Genomic DNA, 22,487 nt, shown 5'->3' on the forward strand with positions numbered 1-22,487 from the left:
GTGAGAGATTGCACCAGGCTGTGGGCATTGTTGTTGCGGTACAGGTAGACTGCAGGGCTCTGCTCTGTCCTTGTGGTTTCCTTCATGCCAAGAAATGTTTATACAATCTTGTGGTTTCCTCGGTACCAAGAAATGTTTAAGACAAATGTCTGACATTTGTCCCTTACAGCTTGTACTGTTTCTCTTACCGTACTTAAAAACCACCCTAGCTCCACTGGGTCCATGCCTTCTGCTCAACCCATTCCCGTTAGAAACACAAAGGACTTACCCTGTGGAAGTTTGGTTCGAGAGAGAGAGATCTTTTCTTTCTGGCTGTCCTCTCAGCAGACATCTCCTGGTCTTTCCTGTTCTTCAGCACTCCCCTGGCTGGGGAGCACAGCAAACTCCCGATACTTGCACTGTCTCTCGTCTGACAATCTGGGATGGAATTGGCCTCTAGATACTTCAGCCTAGGCATATCCTTCTCAGAGAAGTGGGCTGAGGAGACTTCACTCCCAAGGTCTCTGTGTTGGGGTCTGGAACGGCGACTGGCTGCAATGAGGGAGATGCTTTTGGTGCTGGCAGCAATTTCCTTCAAGGTCTCCAGACTCAGTGGAACAGCAGTGATGTCTGCAGGTGACTTTTTCCCATGCAAGTCTAGAGAGGTGGGGGAACACAGTCTGGGAGTCATCTTTCCTGCAGCAACACCTGTTGGTTTCTGCTAAAAATCAAAGCAATTGCAACATAATCTGCTTTTCATTCAAAGCTTTTATACTTTTCCCCTTCAAAGCATTTTCAAACATTTGGAAGACACTAAATTTCAGCTGAAATGCTGTTATAACAACTTCTATGTATAGAGAAAAAAAGGCAAAGCTTTTTGACTGTGTATGTCACATATAGAGCCATGGCTACAAAATAAGTCAGTTGGCGAGCAAGAAACTGATGAGCTCCTAACTCTCCCTCCTGTTCCAGGGTGCTGAGTGAAATCAGTTCCACCAGATAGTCATCAAATCAGGGCCCAGCAGATGAGTTAATGGCATAAAAGGAGGTGATTATCCTGGACAACACAGGTCCCCTCACACCAGATTGCATGCTGCATCTCTATTTACAACTCCCGTCGCTCCGCTGGACACACTGGAGACTGGGTGATTCACAAGAGGGAGAGCCTGAATTGGAGGTGGCAGCTAACCCTTGGCCTCATAAGTAAATCCCAGGCTTTAAACCCAAGGCCAGTGCTCTAGGAGTGACTTTATTGCCTGCCAAGGTTTACCTTCCTCACATACAGTAGATTTAGCTGCTGCGCATGTTCTGTCATCACAAGAGGAAGGTGCTATCCATGATAAATGTGCCTTGACTGCAGTTCCTGCCATACTGACCTGCTGAACTGGTCTTTTTTGCAAACCAGAGAAAGTTGGGCTGAGATGGGTATCCAGAGACCTCTCCTTCCTACAGGGTGTCATTTCAGATGATCTGCAGCTGCCGCTGTGAAAAGAATATGCCAGGAGGTTAATAGATGAAAGCACAGGCCCTTTATCAACAGAGAGAGATGAAACCGGTCTAGATGAGAGCTCTCAAGCTGCAGGGAAAGCCAGAAGCCTGGTAAACCAGGTAATAAAGAACACAGCAAGGACAGACTTCAGGATTCATGAAGGAGAGAAATTTTGTCCCCTGATCCTCACAAACTTTGCTACTTTATTTGGTTTTAATGCTTGGCAGTCAACAGAAGCAGATCCAAGCATATCCCATAGCCCTCTCTGCAGAGAAGGTTCCTGCTAAAATACAGAGCTACTTTGCAAGAGCAGTATACCAGGAAACTCTTTTCTAACAGATTCCAGTTTCTAGAGGTTCTTCCAGTTTGATATCTCCCGGCTTTGGGGACTTAGCTGGGAACTGCCAGGTCCCCATGCCCTAGAGAATAAGTCTAATAATGAGAAAGATTCACATTACCTGTCTGACTCAAGGGTGATGGAGGGAATATCCTTCATGTTCCCAGGTAGACCCCTTCTGATCTCATCTTTATTAGGCTCTAGATGCTGACTTACATCCAGAGAAGGGCTGTTGTGGGGCTGCAGGAAGAGGGAAGAATGAGATCCTCAGAAGGTTTTTCTCACTGTAAAGCCCCTCCGCTAGCCCTGGCTCCCAGTCTGCGGTCACAAAGACACTCTTGGTACTTCACGTGGTTTTCCGTAGTTCCAGCCACCTGCTATTTGCTCCCCTCCTGTGGAAGGGCACCCAGAGCAGTTTAATCTCTCATATAACAACATGACTAGCATTAAAGTTTATTATCCAAAGTGAAACCCAACTCCTTGCCCAGTTCATTCTAGGCAATCATAATAAACAGGAGATGCTGCTGCTTGGACTCCCTGCTGAAGACTGGCAATTTCCTGGCAGCCCCTTACTGTCTCAAAACACACACAAGTTTTCCAAAGACAAAGGGGCCAGCAGCATCTTTCCTTTCTTGCAGGAAAGACCCGAGGACCTCAATAACAACTGTGCCATGAGCGAACAGAGGCCTCCAGATAAGATAGTCTCCTTCAGCAGTCACTTCGAGAGTTGCATGTTTGGCCATCTAACCTTTGCTTTTCTGTTTGCCACCAAGCCAGTTATCTCTCTCAAATCTGACACAACAGCAACTGGGAAGATGAACACGCTGACTCATGCACAGCACTGCCCGGGTCCTTTTCTGTCACTAAAAGCCTTATTAATTCTCTGAGTCAAAGGGAAGGAGAGTGGAACTGCAGAGACAACATGTTCATAAAACAAAGCTCTGTACAGCTCCTGACTGGCACCAGGACCCAGCCAGGCTTTCAGGGTGTGTGAATCTATGGCCAGGACACGAGATCATGGGACAGCATGGATTCCCCAGAACAAGGGTCTGCTCTGCCTTACCCTGGGCATGCTGGACATCACTGAATGTAGAAGAGGCAGGTGGTTCAGCGTCCTCTCCTCCAACTCAGAGAGATGCAAGTGGTGTAACCTCGCCAGTGTCTCTGGGACCGGAATGTTCTGGGCTGGAGCAGAGATGGGGAGGAAGGGTTCTAGAGAAATAGCTGAGAACTGTGGTGTCATGACATCCAAGACAAGGTTTTTCTGGGTGGATTGTTCTCCATTTGCCATCAGAAAACAAAGCTTGGAGATAATGACAGAGCAAGAGCAAAGGTTCTGCTTTACCTTTTATCAGCATCTGCTGCCGCTGAATAATTTCTTCGCAGAGTAGCATGTGCTGCTGCAGTTGCTGGATCACAAAATCCTTCCAGCACAATAGATTCTCCTCGTACAGTGTATTTGCCTGCAGCTCTGTGTTGCCAAGCTCAAGCTCGTGGGCTCTGCAGAGGAGCCTTAGTACCTCCTGCTGATCTTCACTGGTGATTTGTCTGGGGAAAATCTCTGTTTGGGAAGCTTTTTCCTCGGCATTTGCTAACTGCTGCTCCAGCTCTGTCTGAAAAAGATAGATAGGGGTTTGTCAAGGCAGCTTAGCTTCTTGGGATAACAAAAGCATCTGAGCAATTCTCTGCTGTGTCCTTCATGCTGAGATTAAAGTAACATCTACAAAAAGTATTTTGCTTATTCTACTAGCAGCCACCATGTTTCAGTCATGGCAGATATATCCAGATGCACAGTCTTTGCCTAGAGGAACTCACAAACGTTAATGTTAGCTACCAAAAAAAAATCACCGAAAGTGATTACCAAAACATTGAAGAACCAGTGAGTGACAAACCCTCAAAATGTCCCTGAAAGGGGAAATGGGAAGAATTAGCTCACTTATGGGTGCACAAGCCCAGTGGGTGCTTTTCCCTCATCCTAAAAAGCACAGGGACAGAGGCAGGATACAAACATCAATGTTCCCATGCTGCTTCCTTCAGCAGCCCAAATTATTTAGGAGTCTAGCTGCAATACAGGTGCCACACCGCTTTTGCAGCGCTAGCCCAAAACCACAAGAACCTCTCTGAGTTACGCTGCTGCCGTCCTGCCCCCAGCACCCACCGGGCAGAGGTCAGACTTGCGACCATAAGGGCACCTTCACCTCCTCACCGTCTTGTGCTGTTCTGCCAGCAGCAGGTTGATCTCTTCTCTTGCTACTGTAACTTCATGAGGTTCAGGTGAATCTATGATATCTGCTTCCCTGTCTTTCTCCTCTGTGTTTTCATCTTTCTCCTCCGTTGCTGGCTTGTCATACTTGGATGCACCCTGAGCCTTCTCTCGTTCCCAGCTGCCAGCAAAAAAAAGAAAGGAACTTCTGGGGCCTGGTGACATAACTCTAATGATGCACGCATAGTCCTTCATTGTATCTGTCCAACTTCTTGCATGGCAGCAGCGGAGCTAATTAGTCCAGGCTGCTCTGGAGCTGGATAAACCATGCGCAAGAGCGCAGTTAGCTTCCTCCCCCTTGGAAATTTATAAGGCAGGCCTCCTATGTGATCTTTCCATGGCAAGAACAGTGCTTTTCCCCATTCTCATAGCAAGTTGTTACCAATTCACAGATACTTGTTGAAGACCTTTAATGTCCTGAAGACTGTTTTAACTACAAATGACCCAAATCCTAAGGGACTATAAAATTTACAGAGGCATTAAGTGGGTGACTAGCGATAATGAGAGGGAACTGACACCTGCTTATAGTTTATCCAGAAGAAAGGGATGATGCTGCTTTCTCTGACATGAAATGATGCCCAGATGCAGCGCATCTGGATGGAAAACACTTCACAAACACAGGGTGACTGGAACATGGAAGGACCGACAACCCCAATCTGCACTGCCATCCAGTTTTTCCATTAAAATGCAAGTCCAGAATAAGGTCTAAATAGAGGTGAGGGATCTACCAGTTATACTTTTAGTCTTGAGCTTACACTTTATGATAGAGGTAGCTGGTTGCCTTACAGAGCTGCATCAGGCAATTGCACTGCAGTGCAGCACCGTGTGCAGGCTGCAGTCTCCTTACAAGCACCAGGAGGGATTAGGGATGTGTTTCTCAATAGCAGAAATCACCCGTTGCAAATATAGCACCTTAATCTAAGGCTCAGAGTTGCATGGACTTAATCTACCTTAAATCCCTGCGTACCTTTTGTAGACCACCACCCTCCCAAGTTTTTCCTTGTTTCATATGTAAATCTCAAACCTACACTTGATCTTTCTGCTTGAACAATTAAATACTCTCCTTAACATCCCTTTGTCATTTTTGTTGGGGGGACCGTGGGATATTAGCATTTCTCCTGGTGAGTTTGGAGGCCCACATATAAGTTGTGCTCAAAGCTAAGGAGCTACTCACTCTGTGATTGTTAGGAGGTGCCTGCAGGTATCAACGCGCAGCTCGATGTTGGTGTTTTCCGGCTCCATCGGGCTGTGACGCATCTCCATTTGCTCCCTGAAAGCCCCCATCAGCTGTGCCCGCAAGGTGTTCGTTACTTGGCCACTGTGTGCCTCAGAGCCTTGATGCCTCTCTGCTGCAGAAGACATTTCTGATCTGATGTTAGGCCAGGTAAACTGCCAAGCCCCCACAAAACTACTCTGGGACCAAGCCACTCTGTCTGCTTGTTAAAAGGCGTTCGTTTACAGGACTCTGCTTCATTCTGCAGTCTCTTGAAGTTAATCATGTGCTTAAGGATTCTGATATATCTTTATGATTGTATTATTAGCAATAAATAGGTCTCATTGCTACTGCTTTTGTGAGTATTAAGAGGATACTGCATTGCAGGGACATCTCTTCCCCCATTCCACCCACAAAAAAGAAAAAAGTACAGGTTTTCTTTGCTTGTTACCTAGAAATGACCTTGAGTGGTGGTAGCAGAGACCTATTATACTTCATGTCTTGTCTGTCAGAGAACTTGACTATTTTTTTTTCATTCCTTGCCAGATTCACTGACAAAAGGAACAACCCCCAGGGCAGAACAATCCCCAAGGCAGAACAATCAATGTTTTAAAAGCTTCACCCTGCCCCCTCCCTATTTTTTTTTTTTTTTTAATTAAGTGCAACGAACCATACAACAGAGCTCGGTGTCCTGACACAGCCTCAGAGCCCATGATGATGCAGGCTACAAACTCAGTCACATCTCTGTGAGAGTCAGGACTTCCCACAGCAAATGCCACCACTTGATGTCAAAGCTCTTTTCAAGGGCAAGTTAGTGAAATTTAACACATTTTAATGTTGGGGAAGATGCTGAGAAGGTTCATTATGTTGTCCAGAGTCACACAGTGCCTCAGAGACAGGCTCACACAGAAAAACATCTTCAGCTCCCCTGCCTGCCTCCACTGCCCATCAGACTGTGGTCTCTGCTCTGCTTCTCTACAAGCATTGCTGAACCAGCTTCCCCCAGCATGGAGGCCACCAAGCGCTACCGCAACCTGTCCACACAGCTCCTCTCCCCGCTCTCTTCCCTCCAGATACCCCAGAGCAGTTCTTGCTCCTGGCTCTACCTTGCAGATCCCCGAGGTCGGAGCTGACTGCACTTTTCTCCTTCTCCTGGTTTTTGACCCTTGCCTTCAGACGCTCGATCTCCCTGCGGAGGTCTGTGATGATGCTGGTGTATTGGTCGATGTGGTAGGTGACATTCCGCAGGTTACATTTTACCTGGTGAGCCAGAATACGTGAGCATTTGTCCCACGGTCCATTATTGGTACAATGGCTGCAAACAAAGCTATGTTTTCAGTTGGAGGGGCACTGACTCCTGTCATGGGGAAGAATTTTCCCTCATGAGTGGGGAAACTGTAAATTAGTGGTTTTCCCTAATTCTGGGAAATTCCCGAAAGGTAACAGAGAAAAGCCAGGGACCCTGCGTCCACAGGGAAAAGACAGAGATCCATAAAGAGCGAAAACCCTGTTGAGGATCATTGTTCGTCTTCCTTCGCCCCACAAGCCTCTCTGTTTTATTCCTCCTTTCTGCAGCCCCTGAGTTCCTCTTCCAGGCCCAGCATCCCCACTGGGACATTCCCCATACGTTGTCCTCCCAACAGCCATCTTCTGACCATCATTCCTTACATTCTGCACCCAGGTCAATATCAGGCACATCATCCTCTGCCTTTCCATTATTCTGCTCCCTTGTTTTGACCCTCGTATTCCTCTTCTCATCCACGACCCACACAATTTGCTTTCCACTGTTCCCTTCATCTGCTTTTCTTCTCTTCTATCACTCACAGTGAGCTTCTATACCATCCTGCACTGCCTCCTCCTGAATGTTGTTCTCCCTTCATCCACTACATCTTATATTTCCGCTTTGCAAGCTTTTAATCTCTAACCCCCGCCTCCTTGTGAGTTGTTTGCTCCTTTACCTGTGTCTTGATGTTTTTTGCTCGACAGGCATAGATCAAGGTCACTCGAGATTCTTCAAAGGAGGTACTGGCTGGGCTGATATGTGCAATCATAACAGTCCTGCTGTTGCCTCCTAATGAGTCCTAGAGGGATGCAACGTTGGTGTGGTTAGTATGGACACGACGGGGGCTTGCTGCTCAGTGGTAACCACTGTGGCTGGGTACCCCTGCGGTTCATTGAGATTCTGGTGGAGAATCCCAATTAGGAGTGAAGGAAGTGCTGGTAAAAGACCATTTATTAGGCCCCCGCTCCATCAACAGCAAAATCAATAAGTAATTAATCTGTCATGCAGCAGCAGTGGTAGCTCAGAACCAAGGCTTGAGTTGAGGCTCATAAACGATGTTGTAAAGTGTCCCTAAAATAACCAGTGTAGCAAAGACCGTGTCCGCAACCTGATTTCCTAAGGGAGAGACAACTTATGACAGCATGTAGTCACTCTCAGTCTTTCTTCCTCCTGCCCCAACAATATTCACATTTATTGGCCAATTTCAGCCAAGTCTTATGGAAGGGATGAAACATTTAAAGACAGTAGGTTAATTAAAAAAATCACTGGTCACCTGTGAGCTCAGAGACATACAACCCAAATCTACAGGATTTCATTAACCCTGTAGGCAGTCCTTCCTTAACAGTGCAATGACAACACAACATGTTTATTATAGAGAGAGCACTATCTGAGTCAAACCCTGATTACACTGCAAAGCTCATACAAGATCCTGGAGGAGCATTCCAAGCTGGATAAAGACAATGAACAGAGATATTCAAGAATCAGCTCTCAAGCCCTGTCTGGTTTGAACAGCGATACCAACAACAGACACGCCAAGCTCCTTGCTGACCTGCAGCGTACAGTACCTTCAGCAGACGTGTGAGTTTGCTGTCTCGAAAATTGACAAACTGGGCCCGGCTCCCTCCCTTCTCACTCAAAGCGTTGATGCAGTTGCCCAGAGCCAGCAGCGAGCGGTTGATGTGGGCTCCTTCCTTCATCCTCTTGCCCTGGTTCTGAGTCTGTTGGGAGGGCAGGGAGGGACGGGGGACAGACAGACAAAGCAGATGCCTCAGAATGGTGATTCTGTGCCTGGGGAAGATGTGAGGCATCACTGAGGTCAAGGTTTGCGTGTCCAAACAATGCCTCCTGCAAAATCAACTGAGAGTGCAGGGTTAAACCCCACTCTGAGGCACAGAGGTGCTGGTAGGAGTACATTTCTTGGAAAAGATGACCCAGCTCTGACCTTTTGGTTCTTAAAAGATAGCTATTATCTTCTAAAGATTATTTCAGAAATTAAGATGCCTAACTACATCACTGCAGAATTCCTGGTCTCAGTAGAAATACTGGGTATGTAAAATCTCTCTGCCTCAAATCACCTCCCTGAATTCCAGCGTTTCCTCCTTCCCATAGGAGCCAGCTGCCTTATTTTCCACCCACCAGCATCCCTCTATTCCACTGGTACCAGCTTTCTCTCTGACAGCCCAGGTGATTCCTGCCTAACAGACCTTAGCTTCTCTTTGGACATGAAATTCACTGCTGCTTTTTCAGACCTGACAAAAAGGCTGCACCGAAAAGCTGGTTTACTTTTTTCCAATTATACTAGTCGGTCTAATAAAAGATATTACCAATATCATCAAACTTTATTTTCAGGCTGTCTTGGGTACAAACTACCCAAGTGCTGGTTTCCCCAGGGATGAGGACAGGCATGCAGACCCTGCATGGCAGGCCAGGGAATCCAGCCCGGTCTCACCAAAAGCTGCCAAGCTCCCGCCATACCTGGGCTGCTCTCTCCGACCCCGCCAAGTCGACCATGAAAAGCTTTCCAATTCGCACTTCCTCACCGATCGCCTTCCTTCGGCTTTTCTGCGTCACCGTCACCTGCAGCACTGCATGCGAGCGGGAGGACACCTTGTTGGCAGCGGTGGGTTCCTGGGCGCGTTGCTTGTTTCCTTTCATTAACAATTGTGTGATCTAAACGATGCAGGAAAGCACGCAGAGATGTACAGCTCTGCATAAGCCATAGCATGGCGTTCCCCGCAGACTGGACCCCTCACCCAGGGCGCAGGCGAACTCTGGTCCTGCTCATGCTAGCAGCGGTTTTGCTGTTGATTTTCCCCAGAATTCCCCCTTTCCTTGTGACCTTGGAATTGCGGGTTTGTTGGGTTTGGGGCTGTTTTCCTGGGAGGCCTGTTTATCTCATGTCCAGGGCACATATAGAAGTACATATCAGTGTGGCTCAAGGGGTTTTCGTTATTTCTTCTCCCTCTCCAAATGGTTTGTTGACATGTGTACACAAATCAAAGCATTCTTAACCTTCCAGGAAAGCAGCATGCACCCTGGGGAAGCAGAGCTAGCAGGAGGTTAGCCGGGGATTTTAGCCTGATTTCTACCACTCACATGGCTCCATGATCAGCCCTTTCCATACAATTTGTCACATTAATCCAGTTCCACCAAGGTCCTGCTACAAAAGGTCCTTGCTACTGAGTAAGGCACAGGCAATAGGGAAGTGTCAAGAAATTTTAAAGCAGTGATGCATGAAAGCATAAACCCCCTCCCTTTCCCCTCACTGTGGGCCATAGCCCAAGGTACCTCCTGAGCATTTGTAATGGAGACTTCCGTAATTCCTACTATATGGATGCTGCCTCTGGGGTCCTCTCTGACATCTAAGAACCCCGAGGATGGGTTCAGGAGGTCACGGATCACTTCATTATAGATCTGAGGGTAAGAAATGAGGGGTTGGTGTGAGACTAGCATTGGGTCCTTAGATCTGCAAAGAGGGTTGTGTTGATCCTACATTTCAGTGGACAGACTTGGACTCCCCACTTCCCATTACACCTGCTCCACAGAGGCTGGATCCCAGGCAACACAGACACTTCACCTCCAGGTAGGACATGGAGACTGTGTAATCCATCTCCTCAGTGGCAGCTTCAAGGGCCTTAAAGAGGTCATCAAGAGTGCGGATGTAAATCCCCGGTTCACAGTCTGTCCCTAGCATCGTGTAGGTTTTTCCTGCTCCTGTTAAAGAATCATAGAATAGAATCATAGAGTGGTTTGGGTTAGAAGGGACCTTAAAGATCACCTAGTTCCAACCCCCCTGCCATGGGCAGGGACACCTTCCACCAGACCAGGTTGCTCAAAGCCCCATCCAACCTGGCCTTGAACACTTCCAGGGATGGGGCATCCACAACTTCTGTGGGAAACCTGTTCCAGTGCCTCACCACCTTCACAGTAAAGAACTTCTTCTTACATCTAATCTAAATCTACCCTCTTTCAGCTTAAAACCATTATCCCTCATCCTATCACTACACTCCTTGTTAAAGAGTCCCTCCCCATCTTTCCTGTAGGCCCCCTTTAAGTACTAGAAGGCCACTATTAGGTCTCCGTGGAGCCTTCCCTTCTCCAGGCTGAACAACCCAACTCTCAGCCTGTCCTCATAGGGGAGGTTCTCCAGCCCTATGATCATCTTTGTGGCCCTCCTCTGGACCCGCTCTAACAGGTCCATGTCCTTCTGATGTTGGGGGCCCCAGAGCTGAACGCAGTACTCCAGGTGGGGTCTCACAAGAGCAGAGCAGAGGGGGAGAATCCCCTCCCTCGACCTGCTGGTCATGATTCTTTTGATGCAGCCCAGAAAATGATTGGCTTTCTGGGCTGCGAGCGCACATCACTGGCTCATATTCAGTTTTTCATCCACTAATACCCCCAAGCCCTTCTCCTCAGGGCTGCTCTCAGTTCACTCATCACCCAGCCTGTATTCGTGCTTCAGATTGCCCTGACCCAGGTGCAGGACCTTGCACTTGGCCTTGCTGAACTTCATGAGGTTCGCACAGGCCCACCTCTCAAGCCCATCAAGGTCCCTCTGGATGGCATCCCTTCCCTCCAGCGTGTCGACCGCACCACACAGCTTGGTGTCATCGGCAAACTTGCTGAGGGTGCACTCAATCCCACCGTCCCTGTCACTGACAAAGATGTTAAACAGCACTGGTCCCAATACAGATTCCTGAGGAAGGCCACTCATCACTGGTCTCCTTTCGGACATCGAGCTGTTGACTGCAACTCTTTGAGTGCGACCATCCAGCCAATTCCTTATCCATTAAGTGGTCCATCCATCAAATCCATGCCTCTCCAATTTAGAGACAAGGATGTCGTGTGGGACAGTGTCAAATGCTTTGCACAAGTCCAGGTAGATGACAGCTGTTGCTCTTCCCTTATCCACCAATACTGTAACCCCTTCATAGAAGGCCACCAAATTTGTCAGGCAAGATTTTTCCCTTAGTAAGGCCATGTTGGCTGTCACCAATCACCTCATTTTCCGTGTGCCCTAGCATAGTTTCCAGGAGGATCCGCTCCATGATCTTGCCGGGCACAGAGGTGAGACTGACTGGCCTGTAGTTCCCCAGGTCTTCCTTTTTTCCCTTTTTAAAAATGGGGGTTATGTTTCCCCTTTTACAGTCAGAACTTCCCCAGACTGCCACAACTTCTCAAATATGACAGATAGTGGCTTAGCCACTTCATCCACCAGTTCCCTTGACCCGCAGATACATCTCATCAGGTCCCATGGACTTGTGCACCTTCAGGTTCCTTAGATGGTCTCAAACCTGACCTTCTCCTACAGCAGGTGGTTCTTCATTCTCCCAGTCCCTGCCTTTGCCTTCTGTGACTTGGGCAGCATGGCTAGAGCACTTGTTGGTGAAGACCAAGGCAAAAAAGTCATTGAGTACCTCAGCCTTCTACCTGTCCTGGGTAACCAGGTCTCCTGTTTCCTTCTGGAGAGGGCCCACATTTTCCCTAGTCTTCCTTTCATCACTGACATACCTATAGAAGCTTTTCTTGTTGCCCTTGACCTCCCTGCCCGATTTAATTCTGTCAGGGCTTTGGCTTTCCTAACCTGATTGCTGGCTGCTCAGACAATTTCTGTATTCCTCCCAGGCTACCTGTCCTTGCTTCCACCCTCTGTAGGCTTCCTTTTTGTGTTTGAGTTTGTCCAGGAGCTCCTTGTTCATGCACACAGGCCTCCTGGTGTTTTTGCCTGACTTCCTCTTTGCTGGGATGCATTGCTCGTGAGCTTGGAGGAGGTGACCCTTGAAAATTAACCAGCTGTCTTGGGCCCTTCTTCCCTCCCCTCCAGGGCTGTATCCCATGGTACTCTACCAAGCAGATCCCTGAAGAGGCCAAAGTCTGCTCTCCTGAAGTCCAAGGTAGCGAGCTTGCTGTGCACCTTCCTCGCTGCCCTAAGGATCTTGAACTCCACTGTTCCATGGTCACTGCAGCCAAGGCTGCCCTTGAGCTTCATATTCCCCACCAGCCGCTCCTTGTTGGTGAGAACAAGGTCCAGCATAGCACCACTCCTCCTTGACTCCTGTATTACTTGGAGAAGGAGATTATCATCAATGCATTCTAGGAACCTCCTGGTTTGCTCATGCCCTGCTGTGTTGTCCCTCCAACAGATATCAGGGTGGTTGAAGTCCCCCATGAGGACCAGGGCTCATGATCGTGAGGCTGCTTCTATCTGTCTGTAGAGGGTCTCATCCACTAAGTCTTCCTGGTCAGGTGGCCTGTAGCAGACCCCCACCATAATGTCACCTGTCTCTGCCATCCCTTTAATCCTGACCCATAAGCTCTCACTCGGCTTCTCATCCATCCCCAGGCAGAGCTCCATGTACTCCAGCTGGTCATTGACATAGAGGGCAACACACCCTCATCATCTCCCCTGCCTGTCCTTCCTAAAGAGCCTGTATCCTTCCATTCCAACAACATTCCAAAAGTCAGTCGTAGGAGCTATCCCACCACATCTCCATGATGCCAATAAGATCATAGCCCTGCAGGCGTGCGCACGTGTCTGACTCTTCTTGTTTATTCCCCGTGCTACGTGCATTTGCATAGAAGTATTTAAGTTGGGCCCCCAGTAAAGCAGACTTACAGGCTGGAATTCCTTTGTGCTGCTCTTCAGGTGCTCTCCTGCTAACCCGTGATCCCTCTCCAGGCTCTGGGCATCTGTTGCTGGCACTGGCATCAAACTGGTAGGAGCGCAATAGACTGAGGTTCCCCTGCCCTGGCAACTTTAAAGCCCTCTTCACCAGCTTGGTAAAGCCTATGACCAAAGATGTTCTTCCCCTTTTCTGACAGATGGACCCCATCAGCCCCCAGTAGACCAGGTTTCTCAAAGCAAGTCCCACGGTGTAAGTAGCTGAACCCCTGGCTGTGGCACCAGTCCTGTAACCAGTTGTTGATTTGCCAGATTCAACTGGCCCTTTCAAACCCCTTCCCTTTGACCATGAGGATTAATGAAAAAACTACGTCCCGGTCAAAGGGAGGGGGTTTGAAAGGGTCAGATATAAAAAAGAGCAGCAAAGCCCAGCTTCCACGTTGTCATGGTTTAACCCCAGACAGCAACTAAGCGCCACGCAGCTGCTCACTCACTCCCCCGACTGAGATCAGTCTCCAGCATTGCACAGATGCCCTCATCTCCTCCTCCTTTTTAATGGGAAGATTTGTCTCTACTGAATTCCACCTCAAGTGACTTCTCAAACAGGGCAGCTTTGCTGTTACTTTAGGATTTAAGGGATATCCACACTTCCCAATGAAAATGGTATTTTAAAGCTTCAGTCTTGTCCTCAGAGTAAGCAATTAATTGGCATTATAGTTCATTTCTTGTTTGTACAGCTATATTTTATTCATCTGGAGCAGTACAGCTACAGGGACTACTTTACCTGTTGGACCATATGCAAAAATGGTTGCGTTGTAGCCAGAAATGACTCCTCCTATCAGGCTTTTGGTTGTGGACACATATACTTCCTCCTAATTCAGTCAAAAAAGCATAAATTTTTGGTCAGGCACAACAGCTGTCCAAATAATCTATATGTAATTGCATTCCCCATGATTTTCTCACTATATTTTACAAATTTCCTGGGCTTTGGAACCATTTGTGAGCCATTTGAATTTTGACACATCATCAAAATGAGCAGAAAAAGCACAGAGGTTTATTGAATTTTCTAAAGGCAGGCGAGATGAAGGAGCTTACTAAAATAAATGGCCTTAAATATGATAATTTTCTTTGACTCTGAACATGAAATACTTTGGCCTCCAAAAACTTAGGTAGCATTCAAGGGTGCTACGCTGAAGTTTCATGTGGAAGAGAACACAGATAACTGATTGCTTGTGAGAAGCAAGACTGCAGTCACACTGTGGTGATCACAAAATGCAGCTGCTCATGAAATCCTCACACCGCACCTTACGTCTGTCTGCAAAACACAGCTCAGTAAGGGCACTAGAGCTCACTTCACGAGCCTGTGAAACCGAAGAGGCGCAGGGAAGAAGTGTGTGAGCAATAGAGCCAAGCAACGTGACGATGATCTCGTTCACCAGAGACCTCGGGAGACAAAGCTTTTCATCTTGCTCAGGTGTGCTGCGTCTGGGGAGTCCCGTCGCGGGAGGGAGAGGCAGACTGAATACTGCACATGTCTCCCTGCTTTTCTGACAAAAGGAAAACCCTCACAGTCCTCTCACCTTCAGCAGTCACCTTTCATCTGGGTGACATGTGGCCTCTGGGATGTGCAGTTCTACTCACCTGCCAAAAACGTTCATCTAAGCAGGGAAAACAATTCTAACGTTAAGCCTTTTGGTTTAAAAAAGGGAAGGATGTTACCTGGGTTGCTCTGTGATCAAAAACCATGTCAAATACAAATGTTTTTTCTCGGGACCTGTTAGCTCGCAAGATATCATCTGGACCTTCGCTTGGATCCGTCAGGACCACCCTCTGTTATAAGATAAAGTCAGAAGAACAACCGTTATGGCTGGGTTTGGTTTAACAGCCTCTTAGGATTTCTTACAGCACTATCACCATCACATCTCTTTGCCAGAGCAATGTTGCACTACCGCTTTGTGTGGAAAACACACTTAAACGCACAATGCTGAGGCCAACAAGGTTGGTTTCGTAACTGACATCGCAACTTCTGTAATTTGGAGAACTAGCAGCTGCTGCAAAATGCTTTGAAAGTCCATTGTGCAGTAAAACAGTCGCTGGCATTGGGTAATAGCGGTGGTTGCACCCAACCAGCCCCCATGCAAGCAGGAGGACGACAGGACCTCTTAACAGAGGCTCAAACATAGGAGCTGTGAAAGGAAACAGTTAAGTTCCTTGGGAGCAAAAGTGCCCAAAGTCATCTTCCAAAGCCTTTCCTGCAGAAGGACTAATAGAAATATCTTCATTGCTCAAGGACAGAAATTTAATTCCATTTCTGGCTTTTATCAAGGAAAAAAACAAAGGTGGGAGAGGAGTTGCAGCAGGTTACAGAACTGGTTCTGTTTCTTTTCAGTCCCTTAGGATCTATTTTAGTACATAATTATCACAGTATATAATTACTGTGGAGAATGGTATTCTTTCTCCTCCACTGAAACGACTCATAAGGAGATGCTCAAGCCTCAAGGGAAGGGACAGAGAACCCTGTGCCTCCTACTCCAGAGCAGTTTTCACTCTCTCTCAGGTAAACAGATCATTAGATAAGCAATTAGAACATAGATCAACCACCACTTGACCTGCAGACTAACTACATTGGTGTGCCAGGCATGGCAGAGACACAAGTATCTAGGACAAGTGCCCATGGGCATTCAGGAAATGTCAAGACTTTGTTTTTTCTTTTTCTTTTGCATTTCCTGCTAAATTCCAAGTCTCTAACGAGCATCTCTAGTTTTGATCTGAAAATTTTCAATTACCAGAATGACTTTTTTTTTTTTTAATTCTTTAGTTTTTACTGGTCCAGCTCATGCCTTAAAACCTGAAGCAACACAAGAACAAACTCCGAAGGGAACTCCTGGTTTATCCTCAGCGGCGGCATTTGCCTGCGAAAGACGGGCTGACATGTAATCATGTGCACATGCAAGTGTGACAGCCAAGAAGAGAGCTTGGAGAATGAGGTCAGCATGTTTCTTTTAGAAGAAATTTGTTCTGTAACACTTTCAGGCCCCTTTTACTCAGTCCTTGTAACATCCAAGTTTTGCTCACTGTGTATCCACGCATCCAAAAGAGCCCTTATCTTCCAATCTGGGGCTAACACCTTGTCTAACTAGCAGTATCCTAAAAGCATAAATCTGCTATTGCATGGAAGCATTAAAACATAACAAGACACTAACAGAATCAATTTTGAGTTAGGATTAATAAGCAGACAGAAGCAGTTCTAAACGAGTTAGGCTGGGAGTAAAAATAGCAGGGAACATGATGTAAATCAAAATACACAGCAAGAAATTTAAGTACTTCAACTGCCCAGTCAATTAATTTGCTTTCATAATTACAGTTATTTGCATTATTAAGAGAAACCCATTCTCATAGATAGAAGTTACTCAGACTAATGTAATGCACATTTGCTTCCCAGATTTCCATTAGAGAAAATAGATCTCAGGGCAGATGATGCAAGTCTGAATAAGCTGGGTAAGAATAAAGCTGATATCCTTATGAGGTTACCGGCTGCTTTAAAAAAAGAAGAAGAGAGAAAAAAAAAAAAAAAAAAAAAAAAAAAAAAGGATGTTTCACTAGAAAGGTGCTAAACAAAAATTGGATTTGTAAGATAATCTATAAAGAAGAAAGAGAGATTCATGCTTTCTTTGCTTCTGAGGGCTGCTATCATTTGACTATTGCGTGCAGACAAGAGACAAGATATGTTACAGAATTAGCATGCATTCAGAAAGGGTTCAGAGAAAGATCAGCTGAAGCACAATAGAAAATAATGGGATTTACATTGGAAAAGAAGGTAAAGAACAAGGGCACAATAAAAATACGGAAATAGATATAGCAATATAGAAAAGGTAAGTGGGGACCTCCTGCAATCCCTGCCTCTTAAAAAGAGGAGCAAGAGGTAAAAGATGCAGAACTGGAGAAAAGAAGTGCCATTTGCACGGGAAGCTGCAGCCCTGCTGTGTCACAGCAAGGCCAGGAGTTTCGCAGGATTTGAAAGCAAGTGTTTGCACGTGAACCAGAAGAGCCAGAGTCTCGCGGTGGTCTGCGTGGTGCCCGGCAGACTCCCCGGTCCCCATCATGGGGGGTCTCCTGCGGCCCAGGCACAATTCCCCCCCCCAGCTCACCTGCTCGCCCACTCTGTGGGCAACGAGGGCAGCTCCCTCCTCCACTTCTGCTTCGTTGAGGGGACGGATCCGAAGGGCCAGCTGCACGCACAGCACACACACGTGGCTTACGTGTGCCGAGGCCGCTCAGACTTACGTGAAACAGGGCTCGGCTCTGCGCAAGCACCAGCAGCATCTACAGCTTCTCGCTGTATCTCTTCTGCTGATCGATCTTAAAACCTTAAGCTTAGGGCCCTGGAGAGTTTAATGAAGTTTATAAAGTTTAAACCAGTTAATTTTCCCATGATTTGCACTTTTATCTTGACAAATTCTTCCTCCCTCTTACCCCGTTTCTGTCTCTAACACAGCGAGACTCCAGCTGATTGGCAGAGAAGGCGGCAGAATGAAGCCAGCCGTGTCATTGCTGCTGCCAGCGGGAACCTTTAGAGATCTGGGACCGTGGTACCAACAGCCATAGAGCTTGAGCATGCTTACAGATTCCCCTGGTGTTCCCAAAACACTGATTAAAGTTATCCATGACAAAGAAAGGGAATTGCCTTTCACTAAGTACCCATTTCTTTTAATCCCAGGTAGCAATCATTACGAGCCTGTCCAACCAGATCAGAGCAAGTTGGCCCTGATCTGTGCAGGGCCCGTGGGGTTCCTCAGAAGCTGGAATTCATCGCAGGACTGGAGCGATTATAAAGTAGCAATTAACTGCCCGTGCCCTGTGCCACAACTCAATCAGTTAGAAACACAGTACTCCATTTTTGAAACAGAAGATAATTTGACTCGAAGATTTAAAACACACAGGCTGTACTCGTCAGTATTAAGAACATACAAGAGCATGTTTATTTCAACCTGTTTGATCTATAGGTGAAGCAATAGAGAAAGTGTGGTGTCATGGATCAGTTGTGGGATTAATTGGGCCCCCTGAAGCTGGGGTCCTGCTCTGGTGCTGACTCACTACAGCTGTGGGTGAGTTGCACAGTCCCAGATCCCAAACCTGTGTACCCAGTGGAGGGTCTCCAGAGAAGACCACCAATTTGAAATCCTACCTAAAAGCTGTCTTTGGTGTCTCAGCTAGTAACAGAGATTTGAAAAATTCTATTTTCACCTTTCCATAGCTGTTTTCCCTTTCATATAACACAGCAGCATCCCCATAGCAGCTCCTGACAGGAGAGCTGATAAAACACTGCATAATGCACATAAATGATGCCTCATCAGGAAGGTGTGCAATTATTGAAACAGACTTGTTCTACGGCCCCACCAATCACAAGCAACTAGTTTCTATAGGAACCAGATTTATTTCCACAATAACAAGTCAAGCTACCTGTCAATTTAATAAGGGTTTCTCGAACAGCTCCCAGTCTTGAGCACTGTAGCAGACATTTTTGAGTAGTTCCAGCAACAGCAAAGGAACATCTTTTTGCTGTGAATATCTCAGAGTACAAGGTGAGCTCCTTGGCTCTGGATAGCTTTTAATATTCACAAGAATACAATAATTAACTTAGCTTCATCATCTCTCTGAACACTTCTGAGTGACTGTTACAAGCATCTCATTCCCATGGGCTGAATTAATCTTAAAAGCATTTGAAAATACTATCTTGCACACCATAATCCCAAGTCCTGCAGGAGGAATAGGGGATAGTGCAAGTCTCTCTTGGACAGCCTTAACCTCTGGAATAGGCTGATTAATCACCGTATTTGGTAGCTCTAGCCACTGAGGGTAAGAAAACAAACCCAAATAAGCAGCATGTGGAGACGGGTCACACCAAGTACTAAGGCTTTTTCTTGCATTACAGAGGAATGCAAGGTATTCTAGATATTATTGACTTTATTTTAAGTGATTCCACTTCGAGCAGAGATTTCTGTGTCTGTCTCTGTTGTGTTTCAGCGCCATGTGAGCGCAATGCTTCAGTTTAACAGAGAGCCACAGAGCTGAAGGTTGAAACTTGGGAAAGGATTACATTTTCAAAGCACTCCTCTTACTCTGATCAACGCACAGAGAGGCCAAGGTCCTGCAGCAACAGTGAGGGCTCCAACAGGACTATAATCCCAGCTGCTTTTAGCTGCTTATTAGGAATCTGTCACTCAAACAGATCCCAAAGCGATGGGCACATTGAAAACCACTGTTTAAGGACTAACGACCACCACCACCTGCCAGGTTATCCAACCTCACCTCCCCTACTATACATTTTTCTCCTCTACAGGATACTCATCCCCAACTTCTGCTTTAAATCACACACAGCTTTGCACAAAGAGAGCAAGTCTGGGTTTTTTCCCTCCGGTTGGGCCACAGAGGCCAGGAACACTAGAAGACAGCTGGCAAACATGACAGGAAGGATGTTGGGGCCAGGTACAACCCAGCTGCTCCTCCTCATCCCATGTTCTCCCCTAAGCAAGTGGACTCACCATAAGCTGCTGCTCCTTCATGGCCAAGCTGCAAGATGATGCCAGCTCAGGGCTGGGTGATTTGCCCAGGGAAGCGCACATGGAGTCGGAGTCCTTGAAGAGACTGCACAGGCAGGAGATTGCTGCTGCTGCCTCTGAACCATTCAATCTCCCCACGGAAGGAAGAGAGAGGCAACACCTGCACTCCCCCAGGTGGGAGATGACTGCAGGGACAGCAGGAGGAGAGAGAGCAGCGAAATACTGAGCCCCAGGGCAGGAAGGGGCTGCAGCAGCTCCCTGCTACTCCAGGCTGCAGGAAGCAGCGTGCCACCACTGCACTATGCACAGGACACAGTGAAAGGGGTCAGGATAAGCAAAATGACCCACCTGCAAGCCCAAATTAGTTCTTTACATTCAAATCCATCTGCACACACCCTTGGCGAGCAGGCCACAGCCTTCATTTTCTGCCCTCTAGGATGCCAGACTTCTCCTTCCCCTAGGATTAAACATGCAGCACAAGCAGGTATGGGGGCCCACAGCTCCACCAAAAGCTGAGCAAGAAGCACCCTGGCCCATGCAGTCTTGCACAAGAACTGACGACAGCCATCGAGACAGTCAGGAAACAGTTTGCTACCTCCCTGAGCTAAGTGCAAACTTCCATTGTATTGTCACTTCAGGCATAGTGGCATTTCATGACTCCTACATTCAGGAAGGCAATCCTTCAGCATTTTTAGTGTCAGTCCATTCATTACAACAACCTATTAAAACAAAAACCACAACAAGATCACCTTTTGTCTTCATTGTTTATTGACAGTAAATGAGTCAAAGCTCATAAAAGTTACAGTAAAGCTTTATTAAAAAATACTAGAATTTAAGAAGTTAAAACTTAGTATAGCAAGTGAACAAAACTTGCTCTATGAAGTTTGCATTAAGGATTGCAGATGGTTAAAAGGTCATGAGAATGTTTATTTATTACAAATTCAGAATAAAGACTGAAAGTGAAGACTAGCCCAGGACTATATGAATTGTTCCAGTTAATTTTGCTATTTAAGAACAGTCATTAAAAATACTTAAGACAATACTTTTAACACAAGGAGAGATACTATCCTACTTAATGCTTAAGGTTTATTTCCCTCCCTCCCCCCACTGCCCAAATTCTGGACCCTTGAAGGCATTCAGTGGAGGTACAACTGCTATTGGAAGCTTTTTTCCCCACCCATACATATCTCTATACAGTACCTACAAACCTCTTCTATTTTGACTATCCTTCAGAAGCCCCTAAGGGCCACTGGCTGAAAACCAGTGGCATACAGTACTTGAAGATACACACCAACATGGATTCAATCCAACAAGACCCTTCCTCCCTACTACAATTCCTGTTACTCCGAGGTATGCCAAATAGACTAGTTTACCAAATACATACCCATAAAGCAATTTCAGGAGCACATAATTGCAAAAAGCATTTGAAGCAAGAAACACTACAGAAAAGACACAGTAATTGAAAGGAGCACTGTCAGAAATGCCAGCGTAACAGATGAGAAGAGGCCTTAACTGCTGGTCAGGACAACATCTTGTCAGCTTACCAAGCTCCTACAAGGAGCATCAAGGTTTGGGTGGGTTTCCCCCCCCCCCCCGACTGATGATCCACACTTCAGAGAAGCATCTTAGAGAGAACTCAATTCATTTAACATTGGCATTACTTTACTTTGAAAATGGCCAGGAATAAAACACATTAGCCTATTAAAACTGCATTGCATGGTGACAGGGGAAAAAACACCCTTCCAACTCAATTCATAACTTAGAAAATGGTTGAGAAGTCAGCTCTTTGCAACTAAAGGGTAAATAAAATGATTCCTGCTATACAAGTCCACGCCATCACTGGAGAACTTTGATGTGCTAGAAGTTCTTCTGCATTGTTTTGCCAGAAAGTAAGTATTTTTTTTTCAGTCCAGTTGAGATATGAGCTTGGTAAATATTGTGGACAAAACTATCATCTATATATCTGTATATATGGATTATGAATGAACAAATGCAGAAAACTGGAAACTAATACAGACTTCTGGAAAAAAAAAACCCACCCACTGGTTTAAGAGTGAACTATTGAAACTAAATCAATATCATCATTACAGAACAACTATTTTGAAGAGTCTTCCTGGTAAAGAGAACATTGGAGTTAATTGAGGGGTTTGTGCATTTCCTATCACAGCAAGTTCACCTAAAGACAAAGAAAAGCAAGTGCTAAAACCATTACTGGCCCTTGGCTGCCTCCAGCTAAGTGGGGCTACCCTTTGCCCAAAGGGTACTTTCTGCTTTCCACTTTAAATCTGTCAGACACTGTAAATGAGTTCAGGGTTTAAAGAGTCAAGAGCGCTCACATTAGCAATTTCACTGGCCAGTCCAGGAGAGGAGTCATGAACATCCTCATTCTCCTCTGCCCCTCAAAGGGTAAGCAGCAGGCCAATCTCTCTCACTGCTCTGACAATATCCAGAAAAATTTCTACTCATTAATACAAATACAGAGAAGTAACTCCACCAGCTTTAAGTACACTTTTCCCCTCCGAGCACAGAGGGCTTTAGAAATGAAACTAGGTATTGGAACAGCAAACATAAGGCATGTGTATACAGAGCACTTCTCTGAAAGTTTGCAACGTTCACTAATAAGACTTAGACGAATCCAGTAATTCCTGAGGCTAGTATCAGTTTGCAAATGGTTTAAGAAATCCACTCATTTTCTAGTCACTCCACTATAGTGAACAGGTCAACTTGTCAGAATAACGAGCC

The 22,487-nt window shown here is 46.4% G+C and overlaps 1 protein-coding gene across 1 annotated transcript; it reads right to left on the bottom strand.

Annotated features, from left to right (window-relative positions):
* Positions 1-390: 390 nt before the first annotated feature.
* Positions 391-19,808, bottom strand: LOC115335902 (kinesin-like protein KIF19). The gene is made up of 17 exons (XM_041120367.1): positions 19,728-19,808; positions 17,334-17,414; positions 14,905-15,015; positions 13,970-14,057; positions 10,141-10,277; positions 9,852-9,977; positions 9,039-9,233; positions 8,129-8,281; positions 7,240-7,362; positions 6,388-6,541; positions 5,243-5,432; positions 4,012-4,189; positions 3,151-3,418; positions 2,869-2,990; positions 1,927-2,045; positions 1,356-1,461; positions 391-531 (listed from the first exon to the last, which is right to left on the bottom strand). Exons 1-17 carry the CDS (start codon positions 19,806-19,808, stop codon positions 445-447), a joined length of 2,319 nt encoding a protein of 772 aa, XP_040976301.1. The 3' UTR covers positions 391-444.
* Positions 19,809-22,487: the final 2,679 nt, after the last annotated feature.

This window comes from Aquila chrysaetos, chromosome 25 (genome assembly GCF_900496995.4).
Source record: "Aquila chrysaetos chrysaetos chromosome 25, bAquChr1.4, whole genome shotgun sequence".
NCBI lineage: Eukaryota > Metazoa > Chordata > Aves > Accipitriformes > Accipitridae > Aquila > Aquila chrysaetos.